The sequence below is a fragment of the Pleurodeles waltl genome, chromosome 4_2 (genome assembly GCF_031143425.1).
Source record: "Pleurodeles waltl isolate 20211129_DDA chromosome 4_2, aPleWal1.hap1.20221129, whole genome shotgun sequence".
NCBI classification, from domain to species: domain Eukaryota; kingdom Metazoa; phylum Chordata; class Amphibia; order Caudata; family Salamandridae; genus Pleurodeles; species Pleurodeles waltl.
The window spans coordinates 12,356,318-12,382,074 of NC_090443.1; the positions used below are offsets into that span (position 1 = coordinate 12,356,318).

At 45.4% G+C, this 25,757-nt stretch overlaps 1 protein-coding gene across 1 annotated transcript in view; it reads right to left on the reverse strand.

Annotated features, from left to right (window-relative positions):
- The window catches only part of TRMT1 (tRNA methyltransferase 1), a 109,872-nt gene that overhangs the window by 51,792 nt on the left and 32,323 nt on the right, over positions 1 to 25,757 (reverse strand). Inside the window, exons 9-11 of the mRNA XM_069230400.1 lie at positions 17,815 to 17,898; positions 15,545 to 15,614; positions 15,151 to 15,285 (exon numbers count right to left, since the gene is read on the reverse strand). Coding sequence (XP_069086501.1) covers positions 15,151 to 15,285; positions 15,545 to 15,614; positions 17,815 to 17,898 — 289 coding nt within the window. The remainder of the gene's footprint in view (positions 1 to 15,150; positions 15,286 to 15,544; positions 15,615 to 17,814; positions 17,899 to 25,757) is intronic.

A 25,757-nucleotide genomic window follows, 5' to 3' on the forward strand; every position in this document is an offset into this window, starting at 1 on the left:
TGGAGGCATGTAGTGGTTGAATTTGATTAGTGAGGCAGTAGCAAACGAATCTCTTCCATTTGTTTGCGTAACAATGTCTTGTTGTAGGTTTTCTGGCTTGTTTAATGACCTCCATCCACTCTTGTGTAAGATTTAAATGTCCGAATTCTAAGACTTCTGGAGCCAGATTGCTAGATTGAGCGATGCTTGATTCGGGTGTCTGATCTGTTGTTTGTGTGGTGTTAACAGATCTGGTCTGTTTGGTAGTTTGATGTGGGGTACTACTGATAAGTCCAACAGTGTTGTGTACCACAGTTTGCAAGCCCAGGTTGGTGCAATGAGTATTAGTTTGAGTTTGTTTTGACTTAGTTTGTTGATCAGATAAGGAATGAGTGGGAGAGGGGAAAAGCGTAAGCAAATATCCCTGACCAGCTGATCCATAGTGCATTGCACTTGGACTGAGGGTGTGGGTACCTGGACGCAAAGTTTTGGCATTTTGAGTTTCCTTTTGTTGCGAATAGGTCTATGTTTGGTGTTCCCCAGCGGTGGAAGTGATCCTGTAGGATCTGGGGATGTATATCCCATTCGTGAGTTTGCTAGTGGTCTCGACTGAGATGGTCGGCTAACTGATTCTGAATGCCGGGTATGTATTGTGCCATCAGGCAAATTTGGTTGTGAATTGCCCAATGCTAAGTCTTTTGTGCTAAGAGACAGTTGCGACAAGTGTCTCCCCCCCCCCCCCCCCCCTTGTTTGTTGAGATAGACAACAGGACAACGATGTACTGTCTTGACAAGAATGTGTTTGTGGGCTACTAGTGGTTGAAACGCTTTTAATGCTAGAAATACCGCTAGCAGTTCCAAGTGATTTATGTGAAGTCGTTTTTGTTGATTGTCCCATTGGCCCTGTATGCTGTGATTGTTGAGGTGTGCTCCCCAACCACGGATGCATCAGTTGTGATAATAGCTTGAGGCACTGGGTCTTGGAATGGCCGCCCTTTGTTTAAGTTTATAGGGTTCCACCACTGAAGCGAGGAGTAGGTTTGGCGGTCTATCAACATTAGATCTTGAAGTTGACCCTGTGCTTGTGTCCATTGTTTTGCTAGGCACTGTTGTAAGGGCTGCATGTGTAATCTTGCATTTGGGACAATGTCTATACATGAGGACATCATGCCTAGTATTCTCATTACAAACTTTACCATGTAGTGTTTGTTTGGTTGTATGCTTGATCTAACGTTTTGGAACGATTTAACTCTTTGTGGACTTGGAGTGGCAATTGCTTTTTGTGTGTTGAGTGTTGCTCCCAAGTATTGTTGTATTTGGGATGGTTGAGATGTGATTTTTGGTAATTTATAGAGAACCCTAGTTTGTGTAGAGTTTCTATGACGTATTGCGTGTGAAAAAGACATTGTTGTTGAGTGTTGGTTTTCATTAGCCAGTCGTCCAAATATGGGAATACGTGCATGTGCTGTCTCCTTATGTGAGCAGCTACTACTGCTAGCCATTTCGTGAATACTCTGGGGGCTGTTATTCCGAACGGTAGCACTTTGAATTGATAGTGTATGCCTTGCATTACAAACCTTAGGTATTTTCTGTGAGATGGATGGATGGATGGATGGGTGGGTATGTGGAAATACGCATCCTTGAGATCCAATGTTGTCATGTATTCTTCCTTTTTTTAGTAGGGGGAACTACGTCTTGAAGTGTTCCCATGTGGAAATGATCTGATTTGATGAAGAGATTCAGTGTTCTGAGATCTAAGATGGGTCTTAACGTTTTGTCCTTTTTTGGAATCAGGAAATATAGTGAGTGACGCCTGTTCCTTTTTGGTAATTGGGTACGAGTTCTATTGCTTGTTTTTGTAGCAGTGCTTTGACCTCTATTTGTAATAGGTCTAAGTGCTGAGACAGTCTGTACGTTTTGGGTGGCACATCTGGAGGGAATGTTGTGAATTCTATGCAATAACCATGTTGGATAATTGATAGGACCCATGCGTCGGTGGTAATATGTGTCCAGTTTTGGTAGTATGTGGTTAGCCTCCCCCTACTGGTGACAAGTGTTGGGGTGTTGTGACATTGAAGTCACTGCTTGGAATTTTCCCCTTCCTCTTGGGAATTGTCCTCTATAGGAACCACAAAACCCCCCTCCCCTTTGGTATTGTGATTGGTAGGTGGGTCTGGTTTGAGAGGTGGAAGGCTCAAATGTTTGTTGCCGAAGCCCCCCTCTGAATTGTTGTTTCCTAAAGGTGTCCCTGACTTGTGGGGAATAGAGTGCGCCCATGGCTTTGTCCGTGTCAGTGTCTTTTTTTCATTTTTTCAATGGCTGTATCGGCTTCCGGCCCAAACAACTGTTGTTGATTAAATGGTATATTTAACACCGCTTGTGGAATCTCTGGCTTGAGTCGAGAACTTCTCAGCCATGCAGGTCTGCGAATGGTCACAGCCATGTTGACAGTCCGTGCTGCCGTGTCTGCAAAGTCTATTGCGGACCTTATCTGGTTAAGAGATATGGCCTGTCCCTCTTCCACTACTTGCTGGGCACATTTTTGTTGTTCCTTGGGCAAGTGCTGTATGAGGTCTTGCATCTCATCCCAGTGTGCCCTGTCGTAGCGTGCAAGTAGGGCTTGTGAATTCGCAATTCGCCATTGATTGGCTGCTTGTGATGCCACTCGCTTGCCTGCAGCGTCAAATTTTCTACTTTCTTTGTCAGGTGGTGGAGCATCTCTTGACGATTGAGAGTTTGCTCTTTACCTTGCCGCCTCTACAACCACTGAGTCCGGTGTGAGTTGCTGTCATATGAACACAGGATCTGTTGGGGGAGGTTTGTACTTTCTCAACTCTAGGCGTGATAGCTCTTCCCTTTACAGGCTCCTGGAAGACCTGTTGCGCGTGCTTGAGCATGCCCAGGACCATCGCCAGACTCTGATAGTAAGCGCGGGTGGATGCCAGAGTGTTAAAAAGGAAGTCATCCTCCACTGGCTCTGTGTGCATTGGTACGTTGTGGAACGTAGCTGCCCTGGATAGTACCTGCGTATATGCAGTACTGTCTTCTGGTGGTGACGGCTTTGTTGGATAACATTCTGGACTGTTATCCGATACTGGTGGATCATGTAAGTCCCATGCATCCGCGTCATCCCAGTTTGTGTGGGTGACTGCATTATAGGTGTTCCCACTGGTGACAATTGTGGTGAGTGCGGTGGGGACAGTTGTGGTGAGACCATTGGTGGTGGGGATTTGTCTCTAACCACTTTTGCTTTAGGTTGCATTTCTGTCTCCTGAAATGCAAGCTTCCTTTTTGATTTGAGTGGCGGTAAAGTTTGTATCTTGCCAGTCTCTTTTTGAATCTGTAACCTCCTTTGTGTATGGTCAGATTCTTCCATACCTAACTCTTGCTCAAATCGATGTCTTTCCTTGAGTTGGCTGGAAAGCCCTTGCTCTTCTGTAAAAGAGTTTCTTTTCGACTCTGAGGCCGCTTTTTTCGGTACCGAGGTGTAAGGAAATGCCTCCTTGGCATGGTTACCGCCTGACTTTTTGCCTTTGCTGATGCCAAGTTATGATTTGAAAGTGTGCGGAGGCCTGCTAACCAGGCCCCAGCACCAGTGTTCTTTCCCTAAAACTGTACCTGTCGTCTCCACAATTGTCACACCCTGGCATCCAGGTAAGTCCCTTGTAACTGGTACCCCTGGTACCAAGGGCCCTGATGCCAGGGAAGGTCTCCAAGGGCTGCAGCATGTCTTATGCCACCCTGGGGACCCCTCACTCAGCACAGACACACTGCTTGCCAGCTTGTGTGTGCTAGTGGGGAGAAAACGGCTAAGTCGACATGGCACTCCCCTCAGGGTGCCATGCCAACCTCACACTGCCCATGGCATAGATAAGTCACCCCTCTAGCAGGCCTTACAGCCCTAAGGCTGGGTGCACTATACCATAGGTGAGGGCATAGGTGCTTGAGCACTATGCCCCTACGAGTGTCTAAACAAAACCTTAGACATTGTAATTGCAGGGTAGCCATAAGAGTATATGGTCTGGGAGTCTGTCAACGACGAACTCCACAGAACCATAATGGCTACACTGAAACCAAACTTCCCAGTTATCAAACTTCTCAGCACAATAAATGCACACTGATGCCAGTGTACATTATATTGTGAAATACACCCCAGAGGGCACCTTCGAGATGCCCCCTGAAAACATAACAGACTTCCAGTGTGGGCTGACTAGTTTTACCAGCCTGCCACACACCAGACATGTTGCTGGCCACATGCAGAGAGAGCCTTTATCACTCTGTGGCCAGGAAAAAAGCCTGTACTGGGTGGAGGTGCTTCTCACCTCCCCCTGCAGGTACTGTAACACCTTGCGGTGAGCCTCAAAGGCTCACCCCCTTTGTTACAGCGCCACAGGGCATTCCAGCTAGTGGAGAGGCCCGCCCCCTCCTGCCACGGACCCACTTTTGGCGGCAAGGCCGGAGGAGATAATGAGAAAAACAAGGAGTCACTGGCCAGTCAGGACAACCCCTAAGGTGTCCTGAGCTGAGGTGACTGACTTTTAGAAATCCTCCATCTTGCAGATGGAGGATTCCCCCAATAGGATTAGGGATGTGCCCCCCTCCCCTCAGGAGGCACAAAGAGGGTGTAGCCACCATCAGGGCTAGTAGCCATTGGCTACTAACCCCCCCAGACCTAAACACCCCCCTAAATTGAGTATTTAGGAGCCCCCAGAACCTAGGAAAATAGATTCCTGCAACCCAAGACGAAGAAGGACTGCGGACCTGAAGCCCTGCAGAGAAGACGGAGACACCAACTGCTTTGGCCCCAGCCCTACCGGCCTGTCTCCCCACTTCGAGAAAAACTGCAACAGTGACGCGCTCCCCAGGGTCCAGCGACCTCTGATGCCTCAGAGGACTACCCTGCATCTAAAAGGACCAAGAACTCCAGAGGACAGCGGCCCTGTTCCAAAGAAACCAAAACTTGCAACAAAGAAACAACTTTAAAAAGGACTCCACGTTTCCCGGTGGAAGCGTGAGACTTTCCACTCTGCACCCGACGCCCCCGGCTCGACCTGCGGAGAAACACTACAGGGAGGAATCCCCGGCGACTGAGAGCCCGTGAGTAGCCAGAGTTGACCCTCCCCGAGCCCCCACAGTGATGCCTGCAGAGGGAATCCAGAGGCTCCCCCTGACCGGGACAGCCTGCTTCAAAGAACCCGGCGCCTGGTAAAGACACTGCACCCGCAGCCCCCAGGACCTGAAGGATCCGACCTCCAGTGCAGAAGCGACCCCCAGATGACCCTCTCCCTTGCCCAGGTGGTGGCTACCCCAAGGAGCCCCCCCCCCCCCCCCCCCAACTTGCCTGCTTCGCTGAAGAGACCCCTGGGTCTCCCATTGAAACCAATTGCAAACCAGACGCCTGTTTGCACTCTGCCGCACCCCTGTGGGTGTACTTTTTGTCCTGACTTGTTTCCCCCCCCCCCCGGTGCCCTACAAAACCCCCCCAGTCTGCCCTCCGAAGTCGCGGGTACCTACCTGCTGGCAGACTGGAACCGGGGCACCCCCTTCTCCATTGAAGCCTATGTGTTTTGGGCACCACTTTGACCTCTGCACCTGACCGTCCCGGAGCTGCTGGTGTGGTAACTTTGGGGTTGCACTGAACCCCCAATGGTGGGCTACCTTGGACCCAACTTTGAACCCTGTAGGTGGTTTACTTACCTGCAAAACTAACAAATACTTACCTCCCCCAAGAACTGTTGAAATTTGTACTGTCTAGTTTTAAAATAGCTTGTTGCCATTTTTTGCCAAAACTGTACATGCTATTTTGCTGATTCAAAGGTCCTATGATACCTGAGTGAAATACCTTTCAGTTAAAGTATTGATTGTAAATCTTGAACCTGTGGTTCTTAAAATAAACTAAGAAAATATATTTTTCGATATAAAAACTTATTGGCCAGGAATTGTCTTCGAGTGTGTGTTCCTCATTTATTGCCTGTGTGTGCACAACAAATGTTTAACACTACCCTCTGATAAGCCTACTGCTCGGCCACACTACCACAAAATAGAGCATTAGAATTCTCTCTTTTTGCCACTATCTTACCTCTAAGGGGAACTCTTGGACTCTGTTCATGCTATTTCTTACTTTGAAATAGCACATACAGAGCCAACTTCCTACATTCTGTTAGTCTTTTTTGGTTCTGAGGAGATTTTTCGTGGTTTGGTCGATTCGAACTCTCGGTGTCGAAATAGTTCTGTGCCGGATTCTCGACCGGAGTCGGAAGTCTTCGGCAATTCTTTGGCCTTTTTCGGTGCAGATGTTTGGTCACCTTCCTTTCGGTGGGTTGAGCCATGGCCTGCTGGCAGTGGCGTCCCCATGGCCTTAAATGTTTTGGTGTGACCCCGAGTTTGATGGGGCAGGTTTACTCACGGTTCGTTGCACCGTCGAGGGTCGTTCAGATTCATCCGAGTCCGTCTTGGATGGAGGTGCTTTCCTCCTCTTAGACGTCGAGCTGTTCTTTCGGTTTCAACGCCATTTGCAGTCTTCTTGCGCGTCGATCCCTCAAGGTCCTTTTCAATCGAAACACTCGGCAAGCTTCGCAAGTATCCCCTCTGTGTTTGGGTGGCAAACACAGATTACAGACCCGGTGCTGGTCTGTATAAGGATACTTTGCTTGACACTTAGGACAGAAACGGAAAGGGGTCCGGTCCATTAGTCTGGGACGGCGGGTGTGGTCGGGCCGACCAGGACTCGGTGAAGAGTAGAAGCCCCGAAGCGGTCTTGATGATGTCGGTGCCGATATACTAACACTAACCCGGTACCGAGCGATAACAATACCGTCGAATTTGACACTTTAGCTAACTTTCCCGATTCGAAATACGGAGCGAAGAGGATCACGCCCGAACCCGATGGCAGAAAGAAAACAATCTAAGATGGAGTCGATGCCCAATGGAGCCGAAAGGGAGGAGTCACTCGAAAAGACTTCTTCGAAGAAAAAAAACTTGTAACACTCCGAGCCCAAAACTAGATGGCAGGATAATGCACAGCATGTGTATCTGCAGCTACACATGCCACCGAACACACACACATATATACATACATATATATATATATATATATACAAAAAAATTAAAAAAATGTCACTTACCCAGCGTACATCTGTTCGTGGCATGTTCCGCTGCAGATTCACATGCTATGCACAGGTCCTGCCATTTAGTGTTGGGTAGGAGTTGAAGTTGTTTGAAATAGAGTTTTTAGTACAGCTTGTCCTACTGTGGCTTGTTGTGTTGCTAACACATCTACACAGTAATGCTTGGTAAATGCATGGGGTGTTGACCAAGTGGCTGCTTTACAGATTTCTCTCATTGGTAGATTTCCTAGAAATGCCATTGTTGCTCCTCTGTTCCTAGTGGAATGTGCTTTTGGTGTTATTAACAGCTGTCTTTTAGCCTTTAGGTAAAAAGTTTGGATACATTTCACTATCCATCTGGCTAGGCCTTGTTTTCATACAGCATTACCAGTATGGGGTTTTTGGAATGAGACAAACCGCTGTTTAGTCTTTCTGAAAGATTTTGTTCTGTCAATGTAATACATTAAAGCTCTTTTAATATGTAATGTATGTAGTGCTCTCTCTGCCACTGAGTCTGGCTGGTGGAAGAAGACTGGAAGCTCCACTGTTTGATTTAAATGAAAGGGTGAGATGACTTTAGGTAGGAATTTAGGGTTTGTGCGAAGTACTAGCTTAGGTTTGTGTACTTGTATACAGGGTTGTTCAATAGTGAATGCTTGTGTTTCACTAACTCTTCGTAATGAAGTCATTGCCACTAGGAACGCTACTTTCCATGTTAGTAATTGAATTTGACAGGACTGCATGGGTTCAAAGGGTGGACCCATTAATCGTGTGAGTACAATATTAAGATTCCATGAAGGTACTGGTGGCGTTCTTGGAGGTATGACACGTTTTAGACCCTCCATGAAAGCTTTGATGACAGGCACTCTAAATAGAGATTTGTTTTGTATATTTTGCAAATAAGCAGAAATTGCTGAGAGATGTATTTTAATGGATGAAAAAGCTAAATTTGCTTTTTTTTAGATGGAGTAAATAACCTACAATGTCTTGTACGGCTGCGTACAGGGGTGTTATGTGTTTGTCTTGGCAGTAGAAAACTAATCTTTTCCATTTGTTTGCATAACACTGCCTGGTGGTAGGTGTTCTTGCTTGTTTAATCACTTCCATACATTCTGGTGGAAGATGTAGATATCCAAACTCTAAGATTTCAGGAGCCAGATTGAGTATTGCTGGATTGGGGTGCCTGATCTGTTTGTTTTGTGTCAACAGGTCCGGCCTGTTTGGAAGTTCGATGTGTGGTACTAGTGAGAGGTCTAGCAATGTGGTGTACCATGGTTGACGTGCCCATGTTGGTGCTGTAAGTATGAGTTTGTTTTGACGCAGTTTGTTGACCAGAAATGGAATGAGCAGGAGATGAGGAAAAGCGTAAGCCAATATCCATGACCAGTTGATCCATAGTGCATTGCCCTTGGATTGAGGGTGTGGGTACCTGGACGCGAAGTTTTGGCATTTTGCGTTGTGGTGGGTGGCGAACAGATATATATCTTGTGTTCCCCACTGGCGAAAGTATTTGTGAAGCATTTGGGGGTGAATTTCCCCACTTGTGTTTGTAGATGATCTCGGCTGAGGCCATCTGCTAATGGATTGTGAATCCCTGGAATATATTGAGCTACCAGGTGTATGTTGTTGTGAATTGCCAAATGCCAACTTTTTTGTCCTAGAAGGCAAAGTTTTGATGAGTGGGTTCCTCCTTGTTTGTTTAAGTAGTACATGGTTGTCATAGTGTCTGTCTGATAAGAATGTGTTTGTGAAGAAGAGGTTGAAAAGCTCTTAGTGCTAGGGATACTGCTAGCAGTTTTAAGTGATTTATGTGAAGATGTTTGTTTGTTGTCCCATTGTACCTGAATGTTGTGATTGTTGAGATGTGCTCTCCATCCAATCAATGATGCATCTGTTGCAAGAATGGCGTGAGGCACAGGGTCTTGAAATGGCCGCCCTTTGTTTAAATTTGTGGGATTCCACCACTGAAGCGATGTGTGTTTGGCGGTCTATCAACACTAGATCTTGAAGATGACCATGTGCCTGCGACCATTGATTTGCAAGGCACTGTTGTAAGGGCCGCATGTTTAATCTTGCATTTGGGACAATGGCGATGCATGATGCCATCATGCCCAACAGTTTCGTGACAAATTTGGCTGTGTACGGTTGTTTTGGCTGGATTTTTGGCAATATGCTGTGGAACGATTGCACCCTTTGTGGACTTGGGCTTGGGCTTGCAAGTGCTCTTTGGGTGTTTAATGTGGCTCCTAAATACTGCTGAATTTGTTCTGGTTGTAGGTGCGATTTTTGGTAATTTATTGAGAACCCTAGTGTGTGTGTGTGTGTGTTTGTGTGTAAGGTGTTTATTACATAACGAGTATGATGTTGGCACTGTTTTTGAGTGTTGGCTTTTATTAGCCAGTCGTCGAATTATGGGAAGACATGTATATGTTGTCTCCTTATGTATGCTGCTACTACGGCAAGGCATTTTGTAAATACTCTGGGAGCTGTTGTTATCCCGAAAGGTAACACTTTCGACTGGTAATGTTTTCCTTGTATTACAAACCTGAGATATTTTCTGTGAGTTGGATGGATGGTTATGTGAAACTATGCATCTTCTAGATCCAGTGTTGCCATAAAATCTTGCTGTTGTAGCAGGGGGACTACATCCTGTAGTGTTACCATGTAAAAGTGTTCTGATCGGATGCAGAGATTGAGAGTCCGAAATCTAATATTGGTCTCAATGTTTTGTCCTTTTTGGGGGATGAGGAAATACAGGGAGTAAACCCTCTGTTCCTTTCTGATGACGTGGCACAAGCTCTATGGCTTGTTTGAGTAATAGCGCCTGTACTTCTGTTTGCAACATTGAAATGTGTTGTGATGGGAGTTTGTGCGTTTTGGGGGGGGGAATGTCTGGATGAGTTTGTGTGAACTCTATGCAGTAACCATGTTGGATAATGGATAACACCCAATTGTCTGTTGTGATGGGTAACCAGTGGGTGTGGAACGTTTGCAGTTTTCCTCCCACAGGGGAAGTGGAGTGAGGGAAGATGGTGGTAAAGTCACGGTTTGGTATGAGTGGGTTGCTTTGAGGGCTGGTATTTTCCTCTAGATCTGGGAAATTGTCCTCTGTAGGTTCCCCAAAACCCCCCCTCTCTGGTATTGCGTCTGGTAAGAGGCTTTGGCTTATGAGGTAGATGACTCAGATGGTTGTGGGTCTAAAGCCTCCCCTATATCGAAGGTTTCGAAATGAGCCTCTGTATTGGGATGAATAAAGCGCCCCCATAGCTTTGGCAGTGTCTGCGTCTTTTTCATTTTGTCAATGGCTGTATCAACTTGTGTGGCAAATAGTTGTTGTTCGTTAAAAGGCATGTTGAGGATAGCCTGCTGGATTTCAGGTTTAAATCCTGATGATCTGAGCCATGCGTGTCGCCTAATGGTGACAGCCGTATTGATAGTTCTGGCGGCTGTATCTGCAGAGTCTAACGCGGACCTGATCTGGTTGTTTGTGATTGCTTGTCCCTCTTCTACTATGTGCTGGGCTCTCTTCTGTTGGTCCTTGGGGAGATGCTGAATAATGTCTTTCATCTCATCCCAGTGAGCCCTGTCATATCTGGCCATTAAGGCCTGCGAATTGGCTATTCGCCATTAATTAGCTGCCTGTGATGCCACCCTTTCTACAGCATCGAATTTCTTACCCCCTCCAGATAAGGAAAGTGAGTCCACAGGAGGAATGGGAGTTAGCCCTTTTCCTTGCCGCGCTGACCACTACGGAATCTGGGGGTAGCTGTTGTGGTGGCTTACATTTCTTTTCTACCCTTGGAGTTATAGCTCTTGCCTTCACTGGTTCCTGGAAGATTGGATGTGCATGTTGTAACATGCCAGGATGCATGGGTAGACTCTGGTAGGTGGCGTGAGTTGAGGACAATGTGTTAAATAAGAAGTCATCCTCAAGAGGTTCTGTGTGCATGGCCACGTTGTGAAATGCTGCTGCCCTGGCTAGAACCTGTGTATATGAGGTGCTATCCTCAGGGGTGATGGCTTTGATGGACAGCACTCTGGGCTATTATCTGAAACTGGATCATCATAGAGGTCCCATGGATCAGTGTCATCTTGTTGTGATTGTACAGTGTGTATTGGAGACTGCAGTGGGGGTAGCAGGCAGGGAGACAGGTGAGGAGGAGACTGGTGAGGTGAAAACTGAGGAGGCAGAGATTTTGCTTGGTTTTTGCACTGTAGCCGATGGCTGATCAGTGGCCAAACGTCCGTGGAAGGTCAGTTTCCTCTTTGTTCTTAGAGGAGGTGCAGTGAGGATTTTGCCAGTGTCTTTATGGATTTGTATTCTGGCCTGTTCCTCATCAAAATCCTCCATTTGTGGCAGTTCCTCAGCAAATTTATGGCTCTTAATTGTTTTGAAAGTCCATGCTCCTCAGTGTATGTATGCTTTTCCAACTCCGAAGCCGGGTTTTTCGGGATCGAAGGGCCTGAAGTACGTTGGCCTCGGCTCCGAGAGTGACTTTCGAGGCTTCGACTCGATGGGTCGGTGCCGTATAATTTCAGAGCCTGTGCCTCGGCTCGAGTCTGAAGGCTTTGTTGTTGGTGTGGCCTCTCTCGGTGCCGAAGATGTTGCTGGGTCACTGGTAGTTTTCTTATGGGTGGAGCCATGGCCTTCTGGCAGTGGCGTCACAGAGGCTTTGTATTTGGGCTTGGATTGGGTCAGGGCAAGCGTACTCACGTGCTGGCCCGCTGTTATTGGTCAGTCGATGTCAGACTCTTGTTCCGAATCGCACCCCCAAACGGAGACCGCGGTGTGGATCATCTCCTCTTCTTCTGCTTTGCGGCATTCGGTGCTTCTGGACGCCATCTCTAACCTTCTTGCTCTTCGGTCTCGAGAGGAAGTATCTACAGGCCTCGCAGGTATCCTCACCATGATCCGGAGATAAACACAGGGTACAAACCAGATGTTGGTCTGAGTAGGGATACTTGGCGTGGCACCGAGGGCAGAATCTAAACTGGGTCCGGTCCATGAGGCTGCAAGGATACTTTTGGTCGGGCCAACCAGGCCCAAGTTGGGCGTGGGTGCCCCGAAGGGCAAGTAGAGATCTGTATCCGCTGGTACTGTGGTGTCGATGATTGATTATACTCGATCGAAAACAATACCGACGAATTTAGAGAGTTTGTAATATTTTTCAGACAACAACAACCGGAGTGAAAAGAAACACGTCCGAACCCGATGGTGGAAAGAAAACAATCTAAGATGGAGTTCGATGCCCTTGAGCAATCGAGCCGAAAAGGAGGAGTCACTCGGGCTCTGAGTGTTACAAGTTGTTTTTCTTCGAAGAAGTCTTTTCGAGTCACAGGACCAACACTAGATGGCAGGACCTGTGCATAGCATGTGTATCTGCAGCTACACATGCCATCGAACATATACATATATATTGTATTTTTTATTTAAAACAAGGAGAGCACTAGGACGTATTGCTCCCGATTTGCATCTACTTGCCAGGATTGAGGTATCAACAGTTCAGTTCTCTGCATGTCTTGACTATGCAAATACCTTCTAAATTGGACTGTCGAAAAAATGAATAAGCAAGCTACAACAAATTTGGACTGCAGCCGACAGAAAAGATCTGAACTTAAGCAGACAAGACCACACAATCCCTGCACCAAAGCCCCAACACTGGCGAAACCACGTAATCCAGAGCCTAGACCAGTCTTCTTGCAGTGGAAACAACTCAACAGTTAAAGAAGAAACCTAGAATCTAATATGCCTCCACGCCCAATCAGTTCCCATTAAAAGCAAGCATAGGCAAATCCAATTGGTTTGGCTTTGGCTGTCAGCCTTTTGAATTTGTCAGTACTTCTTTTGTTTGCCATGGTTTTCATAAAACATTGTTATGGGAGCTTCTGGGCACTTGCCAATACTAGAACAAACATGGGAACAAAGTAGAATAATGGTTTGTTCTTAAAAATCATACATTGCCATAAGTCACCAACACTAAAGAGAATTACTTTGTGTGTGGAAATCCACGTTGTGAAAGGGAAGAATGTTGGCAATCACAATGAAGTTAACCAGTAGCTGAAGTGGGTGTACCCACTGCCCCATGCACTATTCAGTAGCAAATGGAAGGAAAATGTGACTGACAAAAACAGAAGACCAGTTGATGAAGAGGGCTGGCTGAATGCCTGAAAAAGTACCAAAAGGGCTTGGCTAACAGTAGTATTAAAAAATATCCATTGGAAGTAGCTCCTTCTCTATAAAAGCATCTAAGCTGTAGAACAAGATCCCAAAGAGTACCAAAAATCAATGACTTCCATCTACAATTTAGAAAGCAATAATGGCATGGCTATTTCTCAAAGACTTGATTCAATAACCATTGCAAATGGCTAATACTAAAGAAAAATACCCTCTTATTTTGTATGACGGTTTACATGCAACGCATTGCTGCATGCCTCTGCACAAACCTGGGTCTTGTGCGTCATCTCGAAATTCACCAGCCTTAGAGGACATCTCAATCAACACATGCACATTCCTGCACAGCAAACAGAGTAACACTCTCATCAGGGGTGTGCAAATCTTTTGAAAGATCTACCTGCCAAAAGGACTGGGTGCTTCAGAAATGTAGTTGTCCAGTAACAATTCCAAAAAACCAGCTTGTTCCTTTGTGTCATGCTGTGGAGAGTTATGACAGCTTTTTTATTATATCATAGCTCTGATTATAGCCTCTGTTCTGCCCTGTTACATACAAATACAGGCAGAAGACTGAAACCGATATTGACAATTGTTTCAGGGGTGGCTGGTGAACTGTGAAACTGGTGGGGTGTAAATATGTAACCTAAATTGCAATAAACAAGCTATACAAAAAAATTTTAAAAACGAAAACCACAAACAAGCCCGATTTGGTTTTTGGGTGAAAAGTGTGCAAAACAAAATCAACTTAACTTATATTTCAAATTACATTGGGGTGGCCCTGCTTGCCCTATGGGTTTCCATTTGAGCTAATAAGTCTACTTCCCTGAAAAGACTAATACTAGGTTGCCTGGGATGTGATATGGGCCTTTTAATCCTTTGACCGAGTTAAACAAAAAAAAAAACAAAAAAAAAACACACATTAAAAAGGGGTCCATGTCCATGGTCATTGGATAGGAAGGCATGTTTGATCTCCACCCTCCCTTAACAAAACGGATATCGCTAAGGTTAAACAACTTTTTCCAAGATCTGTACAGTCCTCTAGGGAGCAGGAACAATTAAGTAAACCTAACCTGCGAGAGTATGCAATCATTCAAACAACGCCCAATTTCGAGCATTATTTGTGCTGGGTTCGGAGCCCTTGCAAATTAATACTTTTAGCTAGATTCCAATTAGGAACCAAAAAAAATGCCCCTGCAGGAATAGGTCTTTGCATTGGTGCAGACTTAGGACTTTCAGGAAATGGACTTTCGAACTACACTCCTATCAAACTTTTGTGAATTCCATTTCAGTATGAGCAAATATACATACACATTTGCTCAAGTGAAAATGTAAAAGAAGTCATTTTTTTCAATCTTTTCCGGTGTCTGGATAAATTAGAGGGATTAGAAAGATTTAGGGGACTCCCATAAACATTTGATGGGGCACAAAGACTGACAGAGCATTCCAATCTTGGAAATATCGGTTCCTGCCAACTTCCATCCTCTGTATGTAGATTTGTAGGAAGGTGCCAAAATAAGAGCCTGCCAAGAATGTAAAGTGTGCTATATTATTAGAGCTCCGATATAATAAGAACGCTGCAATAATTTGTCATTTTACTAAATGGCACCAACAGAGAGAAGTGTTGTTTATTTCAGGTAGGTGCCTGAGGAATCATGTTCTTTGAACAAGTGGATACATCAAACTTCCAACCTGTGCATATACATATACACCTATAACGCATACATTTTAAAATTATAATTTCTGTTTCTTTCCACCAAAAATTAAGTTTCTTCTAACTCTGAAAAGTAGGAAGTTAAGCTCTTACCAGAAGCTCCTTTTGCCAAACCCAAGAATGAGAATATTCCCCTTTCCCCGTGCTTCTGTCTGCTATCCCTGTTAGGCAGTACCTCTTACCTCCATAACCATGCTCAGCATGCCCTGCATTCGCTCTGCAGTTTTAAATCTCTTTGGGTTTCTTTGAATAGCTGTTAGCACCTTCTCAACAAAGTCTGGACTGTGAATGGATTCCGCCCAGATAGGCCCGCCCAACTGGAGAAGGAAAAATGAGAGGGGAAAGCTCTGAATTATTTCAATCAGTATCCTCGCCTGCCCCAGAAATGTAACTATTTTTGTATTTCAATGCTTTTTTGATGAAAATATCAAACTTTGACATCTCTGATTTGACAACACAAAATAGCTGAAAAGACATTTTGGTGCAGTGCTACACTGCAGAAATACATATAAATTCAAAGAAGATGGCTCTGAACTGCTAGGATGCTTACGTTGGAAGGGAACAAAATGGTTCTACCTGGTGCTTTTGCTGGCAATGTTCACAGCTCATTCCAACGGGTGGTCCTGATCCAGCTGAATACTTGAAGCTTTTGTGGGAGTAAGAAAAAAAAAAAAATAATAATAATATTACACCACAACCAAAAGCTCAGTGTTTATGTCTAGGGTCAAGCAGATTCAGAGACTGTTAAAACACCCTCCAAAAAACCCTTACATTAACATACTGTGTTTATGTCTTTGAAGCTTTTGGCTTTCAAGGCCATTGGTTTGTACCGAGTGGTTGTTGTCTTGTTGGAACAGGTACTTGGGTGTTTTAGCATTTGAATTGTTCTGCAGCATTCAAAGTGAGCACCACCGAACAAGGTTAAATTAGTCTGAAGAGTTTTAATGAAAGCAATATGTGCTATAGGAAGATTACTTCGTTGAGAAGTGGCCATTGTTTGGCTGCTAAATGAAGACTGAAAAACTACATAAAACATTCTGGTGGTTCCATTATAATGGTCCGATTGGGGTATTGGGTTGTTCCAAACCCTGTACTGTAGGAAAGGACAGTCTGTCCCTATTATACAAAATTGTAATGCACAGGGTTTGTGAACTGGACAACAGTTTGGAAAGCAAAACTCACTCTGAACAGCCCTAGTTAGGCTTAGGCGACAACTACCTGAACCAGAGGTTTTCAGGTGTGAGAATCTAACCCAATGCCAAAAGATGGCAGGGAAAGCAAACAGCCCTGCAGTTTTGAGGTAAAGGAGTTTTCTGGAACCCGTTTCTCCCCTCACAAATGGACCTCCAAATGTTCTGAATTAATACAGGAAATTACCTAAATAGTACATTTTTGTCTAAGATAGTAGGCTGAGCACCCAAGATCTTGCTTGCAAGTCTGCAAAGCAATGCTTTATGTACCCATGTAAAGGAATTAGTTCAGTGTTATTGAAAACAATATTACATTTTCTCTCCAATCTAAAACCCACTTAGCCCTGCAGCTGTTGAGGCAATTCAATAATTACTAAAATACACTGTTTGTATTCAGCCACATTACTGGAGAATTCTGTGGAGAAATCTTGATATTTGAGCTTCTGCAAAGGCCTTAACGTTCAGTGTGAAAACCTTGTTGTAGGTTTGATAGGAATGCAGTTTCACTAAATAATGAAGTGAGCAAACAACTACAAGCACAAATTCTCCTCCTCGAGTGTGGGTGAGAAGGGCAAGTGGCCATATATCCAAGGTGCCCTCAATTCCAGGGCTCAAAGAATCCTACAAAAATGTTACTATACCTGCAGGTCGAGTAATTTAAATAATCTACTCAACCTAACTGTAATGTGCTTGACCTGTAAACGGGCCTCAAATTGTGTGATTCTAGGCAAAAAGTTTACAGAGTTGCCTTTTTCTTAATTTTCACATGATTTCACCTTCAAATATGTGAGCTCAGCATTTCTGCTGTTTGATCAAGTAGACTAAAGTTTGCTGCATGCATCACAAGAATCTAGCCCACATACCCATTATGTCTAGCCCACATCACCTAGGACTTTAGTTTACGAACACTATTGCAATCCGGGCAGGAGTGTTTCTCAGTTTGTTTAAGCACACAATTTTAATAAATATATTACTAAACCATGATGTGGTAACATATCGTCATCTACACACAGTAACTTTCCAGGAAATGTCCAAAAACCTCTCCACTAACTTGCAGCTTTAATGATAAAACAATAGTGTATTAACGATCTGCGAAAATTTGGTTTCAGAAAACATATCCTTTGTCAACATGTATTTTGATTTTGTTTTCATCCTATTAAAATTTGTTTTCATCACACAAACATAAAAAAGGGCTTTCACAACTAATCAAATATATTTTGAAATGTTTGCACAGTTGACTTAGGTTTTTCCTAACACCCAACATTTAAATGACTGACACCCTATATCCTTTTACTTTATACATTCTAAGCAGCAGGTCACACAGTTCACCTTACAAAGTCCTGGAACTCCGAGGTCAGACAGAAAATGAATTATAATAAAAAATGACTTGATCTCTGTTTTTTTTAACGCAGAGCTAATGTAACATAGCAAGATTTACAGGCATCTTTTATTGCCCCTCCACTTTTCAACTGAGCAGAAGACCTGTTCAGTGTTAACTCGCCAGAAGGGATGAGTAAGTATTAAAAATAGCTCGACCTGATCAAATAAGACTCCCCAATGAGAGTGGGTTTTTCGAGCCCTGCATTCCCTCCCAAAAGAACCCACCCACCCAGTGCCCAACATCACACTTGGCATAGCCCCTTGAGGTTCACTTACTTGCTTCCATGGCTGGTCATCTTGCCCATTCTTTGTAGGTGGAAAGTGCCACAGCCGGCGCAATTGTACACCAAGGCTTGTTTACTATAAAGAGAAAGCAGCGAGGGGACACTAGCATCACAGAGAGGAAGATATGTGAAGTTAAGTGATTGACAGTTACATGTACAAAAGCCCAGAATATAAGGAGAAAGGAGAACATGGACTGCACATAGTAGCACCTCTGCCTAAGATAAGAAGAAAATGTTTGGTTTAGAAACTCAACAGGAAAACAGATCACAAGGAGACTCACAGGTTTGGCCAGGGTTTACATGGACTAAGTATGTATGTATGTACATAATGGGTCTTAAAAAGTATCTATTTACAAATTTTACAGTTTTTATGCAACTTAAACTACTACAGGCTCCAGAGGGTGAATGTGAATCTGCAGCATCTCATGCCACGAACAGATGTCACTGGGTAAGTGACATTTTCCATTCGATGGCATGTGTAGCTGCAGATACACATGCTGTGCATAGACTAGTAAGCAGTAATCTCCCCAAAAAGCAGTGGCTTAGTCTGTAGGAGTTGAAGTTGTTTGAAATAATGTTCGTAATACGGCCTGTCCTACTGTGGCTTGTTGTGTTGTTAACACAGCTACACAGTAACGTTTTGTGAATGTATGAGGCGTAGACCATGTAGCTGCCTCACAGATTTCGGTCATAGGTATATTCCCTAGAAAAGCCATTGTGGCGCCTTTTTTCCTAGTGGAGTGCGCCTTTGGTGTAATAGGTAGATCTCTTTTTGCTTTGATATAACAGGTCTGAATACATTTCACTATCCATCTGGCAATGCCTTGTTTGGATGTTGGATTTCCTGCATGAGGTTTTTGGAAGGCTACAAACAATTGTTTTGTTTTGCAAAACTGTTTTGTTCTATCAATGTAATACATTAGTGCTCTTTTAATGTCTAACGTATGTAAGGCTCTTTCGGCTACCGAATCTGGTTGTGGAAAAAAGACTAGGAGTTCCACTGTTTGGTTTAGGTGGAATGGTGATATGACTTTTGGTAAGAATTTGGGATTTGTACGGAGAACTACTTTATGTTTATGTATCTATATAAAGGGTTCTTGTATAGTGAATGCTTGTATTTCACTTACTCTTCTAAGAGATGTGATAGCTATTAGGAAGGCTACTTTCCAAGTTAAATATTGCATGTCACAAGAGTGCATGGGTTCAAATGGTGGTCCCATGAGCCATGTTAACTTGAAGAAAGAAATTGAAATTTGTTTGTTTTCACTTTTGGGGCTAAATTGAAATTTGGATTTTTTCACTTTTTGGATGAAAAAAGTTGAAATTGGTTTCTAAATTCCCACTCAGAAGGGGACTTAGTCACTTTTTATATTGAGATTCCACAAAGGGACTGGTTGTTTTCTCGGGGGTATGATTCTTTTTAATCCCTCCATAAATGCTTTGATGACGGGGATTCTAAAAAGTGATGTTGAATGTGTAATCTGCAGACAGGCAGATATTGCTGTGAGATGTATTTTAATAGAAGAGAATGCTAGTTTAGATTTTTGTAAGTGTAATAAGTAGCTTACAATGTTCTTTGCAGAAGCATGTAGTGGTTGAATTTTATTATTATGGCAGTAATAAACATCTTGTCCATGTGTTTGCATAACAAGGTCTTGTAGTAGGTTTTCTAGCCTGTTTAAGGACCTCCATACATTCTTGTGTAAGGTCTAAATGTCCAAATTCTAAGACTTCAGGAGCCAGATTGCTAGATTGAGCGATGCTGGATTCGGGTGTCTGATCTGTTGTTTGTGTTGAGTTAACAGATCTGGTCTGTTTGGTAATTTGATATGAGGTACTACTGACAGGTCCAGCAGTGTTGTGTACCACGGTTGGCGAGCCCAGGTTGGTGCTATTAGTATTAGTTTGAGTCTGTTTTGACTCAATTTGTTTACCAGATAAGGAAGGAGTGGGAGGGGGGAAAAGCGTAAGCAAATATCCCTGACCAACTCATCCATAACACATTGCCCTTGGACTGAGGGTGTGGATACCTGGACGCGAAGTTTTGGCATTTTGCGTTTTTTGTTGCAAATAGGTCTATTTCTGGTGTTCCCCAGCGTAGAAAGTAAGTTTATAGGATCTGGGGATGAATTTCCCATTTGTGTGTTTGTTGGTGAGCTCGACTGAGATTGTCGGCCAACTGGTTTTGAATACCTGGGATGTATTGTGCTATTAGGCGAATGTGATTGTGAATTGCCCAATGCCAAATTTTTTGTGCTAAGAGACACAGTTGTGATGTGTGTCCCTCCCTGTTTGTTTAGGTAATACATAGTCGTCATGTTTTCTGTTTTGACAAGAATGTGTTTGTGGGCTATTAGTGGTTGAAATGCTTTCAATGCTAGAAACACTGCTAACAGTTCTAAGTGATTTATGTGCAGTTGTTTCTGTTGAATGTTCCATTGTCCCTGTATACTGTGCTGGTTGAAGTGTGCTCCCCACTCTATCATGGAAGCATCTGTTGTGATCACGTATTGAGGCTCTGGGTCTTGGAATGGCCGCCTTGGGTTTAAATTTATAGGGTTCCACCACTGAAGCGAGAGGTGTGTTTGGCGGTCTATCAACACTAGATCTTGAAGTTGACCCTGTGCCTGTGTCCACTGTGTTGTTGTTAGGCACTGTTGTAAGGGCCGCATGTGTAGTCTTGCATTTGGGACGATAGCTATACATGAAGACATCATGCCTAGAAGTTTCATTACAAACCTCACTTGGTAGTGTTGGTTTGGCTGTAAGTTTAATATTGTATTGCGGAACGCCTGTACCCTTTGTGGACTTGGAGTGGCAATCGCCTTTTGTGTATTGAGTGTTGCTCCCAAGTATTGTTGTATTTGGGATGGTAGTAGATGTGATTTTTGGTAATTTATCGAGAACCCTAGTTTGTGTAGAGTTTCTATCACGTATTGTGTGTGTAGAAGACACTGTTGCTGAGTGCTGGTTTTTATTAACCAATCGTCCAAGTAAGGGAATACGTGCATGTGCTGCCTCCTGATGTGAGCGGCTAATACTGCAAGGCATTTGGTGAATACCCTTGGGGCTGTTATCCTGAATGGTAACACCTTGAATTGGTAATGTACGCCTTGGATTACAAACCTTAAGTATTTCCTGTGGGAAGGATGGATGGGTATGTGAAAATATGCATCCTTGAGATCTAACGTTGACATGTAGTCCTGTTTTTTGAGCAAGGGAATCAAGTCTTGAAGTGTTACCGTGTGAAAGTGACCTGATTTCATGTAAAGATTCAGTGTTCTGAGGTCTAATATGGGTCTCAGCGTTTTGTCTTTCTTTGGGATTAGGAAATACAGGGAGTAGACCCCGGTTCCTTTTTGATGGTTGGGTACTAGTTCTATTGCTTGTTTTTGTAACAATGCTTGGACTTCTAGTTGTAACAGGTCTAAGTGTTGTTTGGACAGTGTGCTCTTGGGGGCACATCTGGTGGCAATTGTAGAACTTCTATGCAATAACCATGTTGGATAATGGCTAGGACCCATGCGTCCGTCGTTATGTTTTCCCAGTTGTGGTAGTATGCAGTAAGTCTCCCCCCCACAGGTGGGGAGTGGTAGGGGTTTGTGACATTGAAGTCACTGTTTGGTTCGAGGGTTTTTTGGGCTCTGGAATTTCCCCTCTTGCCTTTGGGAATTGTCCACCCCTGTATGTTCCTCGAAAACCTCCTCTTTGATACTGGCCCGGATATGTGGGTCTGACTTGTGAGGTGGAAGGCTCTGTGGTTTGGGAACTGTAAGGAAATGCCTCCTTGGCATGGTTACCCCCTGACTTTTTGCCTTTGCTGTTGCCAAGTTATGATTTGAAAGTGTGATGAGGCCTGCTAACCAGGCCCCAGCACCAGCGTTCTTTTCCTAACCTGTACTTTTGTTTCCACAATTGGCACACCCTGGCATCCAGGTAAGTCCCTTGTAACTGGTACCCCTGGTACCAAGGGCCCTGATGCCAGGGAAGGTCTCTAAGGGCTGCAGCATGTTGTATGCCACCCTGGGGACCCCTCACTTCGCACAGACCCACTGCTTGCCAGCTTGTGTGTGCTGGTGGGGAGAAAACGACTAAGTCGACATGGCACTCCCCTCAGGGTGCCATGCCAACCTCACACTGCCTATGGCATAGATAAGTCACCCCTCTAGCAGGCCTTACAGCCCTAAGGCAGGGTGCACTATACCATAGGTGAGAGCATAGGTGCATGAGCACTATGCCCCTACAGTGTCTAAACAAAACCTTAGACATTGTAAGTGAAGGGTAGCCATAAGAGTATATGGCCTGGGAGTCGGTCATGCACGAACTCCACAGCACCATAATGGCTACACTGAAAACTGGGAAGTTTGGTATCAAACTTCTCAGCACAATAAATGCACACCGATTTATTGTGAAATACACCCCAGAGGGCATCTTAGTGATGCCCCCTGAAACCATACCCGACTTCCAGTGTGGGCTGACTAGTTTTAGCAGCCTGCCACACACCAGACATGTTGCTGGCCACATGGGGAGAGTGCCTTTGTCACTCTGTGGCTAGTAACAACACCTGTACTGGGTGGAGGTGCTTCTCACCTCCCCCTGCAGGAACTGTAACACCTGGCGGTGAGCCGCAAAGGCTCACCCACTTTGTTACAGCACCCCAGGGCATTCCAGCTAGTGGAGTTGCCTGCCCCCTCCGGCCATGGCCCCACTTTTGGCAGCAAGGCAGGAGGAGATAATGAGGAAAAACAAGAAGGAGTCACTGGCCAGTCAGGACAGCCCCTAAGGTGTCCTGAGCTGAGGTGACTGACTTAGAAATCCTCCATCTTGCAGATGGAGGATTCCCCCAATAGGATTAGGGATGTGCCCCCCTCCCCTCAGGGAGGGGGCACAAAGAGGGTGTATCCACCCTCAGCGCTAGTAGCCATTGGCTACTAACCCCCCCCCCCCTCCAGACCTAAACACACCCCTAAATCGAGTATTTAGGGGCTCCCAGAACCTAGGTAACTAGATTCCTGCAACCTAAGACGAAGAAGGACTGCTGAGCTGAAAACCCTGCAGAGAAGACGGAGACACCAACTGCTTTGGCCCCAGCTCTACCGGCCTGTCTCCCCACTTCAAGAAAAACTGCAACAGCGACGCGTTCCACAGGGTCCAGCGACCTCTGAAGCCTCAGAGGACTACCCTGCATCTAAAAGGACCAAGAACTCCCGAGGACAGCAGTTCTGCTCCAAAGAAGAAGTATCTTTGCAACAAAGAAGCAACTTTGAAAGAACACACGTTTCCCGCCGGAAGCGTGAGACTTTGCACTCTGCACCAAACGCCCCCAGCTCAACTTGTGGAGAAGCAACACTACAGGGAGGACTCCCCGGCAACTGCGAGCCCGGGAGTAGCCAGAGTTTACCCCCCTGAGCCCCCACAGCGACACCTGCAGAGGGAATCCAGAGGCTCCCCTGACCGTGACTGCCTGCTTCTAAGAACCCGACGCCTGGTAAGGACACTGCACCCGCAGCCCCCAGGACCTGAAGGATCCGACCGCCAGTGCAGGAGCGACCCCCCAGGTGGCCCTTTCCCTTGCCCAGGTGGTGGCTACCCCGAGGAGCCCCCCCCCCCCCCCCCCCCCCCCTTGCCTGCTTCACTGAAGAGACCCCTGGGTCTCCCATTGAACTACATTGCAAACCGACGCCTGTTTGCACTCTGCACCCGGCCGCCCCTGTGCCACTGAGGGTGTACTTTGTGCTGACTGGTGTCCCCCCTGGTGCCCTACAAAACCCCCCTGGTCTGCCCTCCGAAGTCGCGGGTACTTACCTGCTGGCAGACTGGAACTGGGGCACCCCCTTCTCCATTGAAACCTATGTGTTTTGGGCACCACTTTGACCTCTGCACCTGACCGGCCCCGAGCTGCTGGTGTGGTAACTTTGGGGTTGCTCTGAACCCCCAACGGTGGGCCACCTTGGACCCAACTTTCAACCCTGTAGGTGGTTTACTTACCTGCAAAACTAACAAACACTTACCTCCCCCAGGAACTGTTGAAAATTGCACTGTGTCCAGTTTTAAAATAGCTTATTGCCATTTGTGTGAAAACTGTATATGCTATTTTGCTAATTCAAAGTTCCTAAAGTTCCTAAGTGAAATACCTTTCATTTAAAGTATTGTTTGTAAATCTTGAACCTATGGTTCTTAAAAATAAACTAAGAAAATATATTTTCCTATATAAAAACCTATTGGCCTGGAATTGTCTTTGAGTGCGTGTTCCTCATTTATTGCCTGTGTGTGTACAACAAATGCTTAACACTACCCTCTGATAAGCCTACTGCTCGACCACACAATAGAGCATTAGAATTATCTCTTTTTGCCACTATCTTACCTCGAAGGGGAACCCTTGGACTCTGAGCATGCTATTTCTTACTTTGAAATAGTACACACAGAGCCAACTTCCTACAGGAACGAAACCCCCCTCTCAAGTGCGGCTTTCTAAAAGTGCCTCTGCTCTGTGGGGAGTAGAGCGCGCCCATGGCTTTGGCAGTGTCGGTGTCCTTTTTGAGTTTTTCTATTGCCGTATCCACCTACGGCCCAAACAATTGTTCTTGGTTGAACGGCATATTTAGCACAGCTTGTTGGATTTCTGGTTTAAAACCCGAGCTCCGTAACCATGCATGTCTACGAATGGTTACCGCAGTGTTCACTGTCCTTGCTGCTGTGTCTGCCGAGTCCATAGCAGACCTTATTTGGTTGTTTGAAATAGTTTGTCCTTCCTCAACAACCTGTTGGGCACGTTTTTGGTACTCCTTGAGCAAGAGCTGAATGATATGTTGCATCTCGTCCCAATGTGCCCGGTCGTAGCAAGCCAGTAGAGCCTGAGAATTGGCAATCCGCCATTGATTGGCTTCCTGTGCTGCCACCCTCTTGCATTGAATTTCTGACTTTCCTTGTCGGTGGTGCATCTCCTGAGGATTTGGAGTTGGCCCTCTTCCAGGCTGCTCCCACTTCCACCGAATCTGGAGTTAGTTGCTGTGTTCTAAACACAGGATCCGTTGGGGGAGGTTTATATTTCTTCTCCACCCTAGGCGTGACGGCTCTGCCTTTTACTGGGTCCTGGAACACCTGTTTGCTGTGTTTTAACATGCCTGGCAGCATTGGCAAACTTTGGTAAGAGGTGAGTGGTTGCCAAGGTGTTAAACAAAAGGTCGTCTTCTATGGGCTCTGCATTCATGGCTACGTTATGGAACGTAGCTGCCCTTGAAACCACCTGCATATATGCAGTGCTGTCCTCTGGTGGTGACGGCCTTGCTGGGTAGTAATCGGGACTATTGTCTGAGACCGGTGCATCATATAAGTCCCATGCATCCGGGTCATCTTGGGTCATCCCCGTGTGTGTCGGCGACTGCATTGGGGTGTTGCTACCGGGGACAGGTGTGGTGAATGCAATGGTGAAGGCTGTGGCAAAAACCTTGGTGGTGTCTTGTATTTTGCCTCTTTTGCCACCTTTGCCCTTGGCTGCATTTCCGCCTCCTGGAATGCTAGCTTTCGCTTCATTTTTATTGGAGGAAGAGTTTGGATTTTCCCCGTGTCCTTCTGTATATGCAGCCTCCTCTGGGTATGATCTGGCTCTCCCATGCCCAGTTCTTGCTCAAATCTGGGCCCTTGCAGTTGGCTGGAAAGGCCGTGCTCTTCTGTATAGGAGCCTGTTTTCGGCTCAGAGGCTGCACATTTCGACACCAAAGGTTTTCGGTACAGTCTTTCGGCTCTGAAGAAACCTTCCTGACTTTGGGGGTCTCGAACTCTGGGTGCGGAGATGGTTCGGAGCCGGTATCTCGACCGGAGTCGGATGTCTTCGGCTGCTGGGAGGCCTTTTTCGGGGCTGAGGTTTGGTCACTGTATTTTCTGGTTAAGCCATGGCCTGTTGGCAGTGGCATCCCCTTGGCCTTTATTATTTTC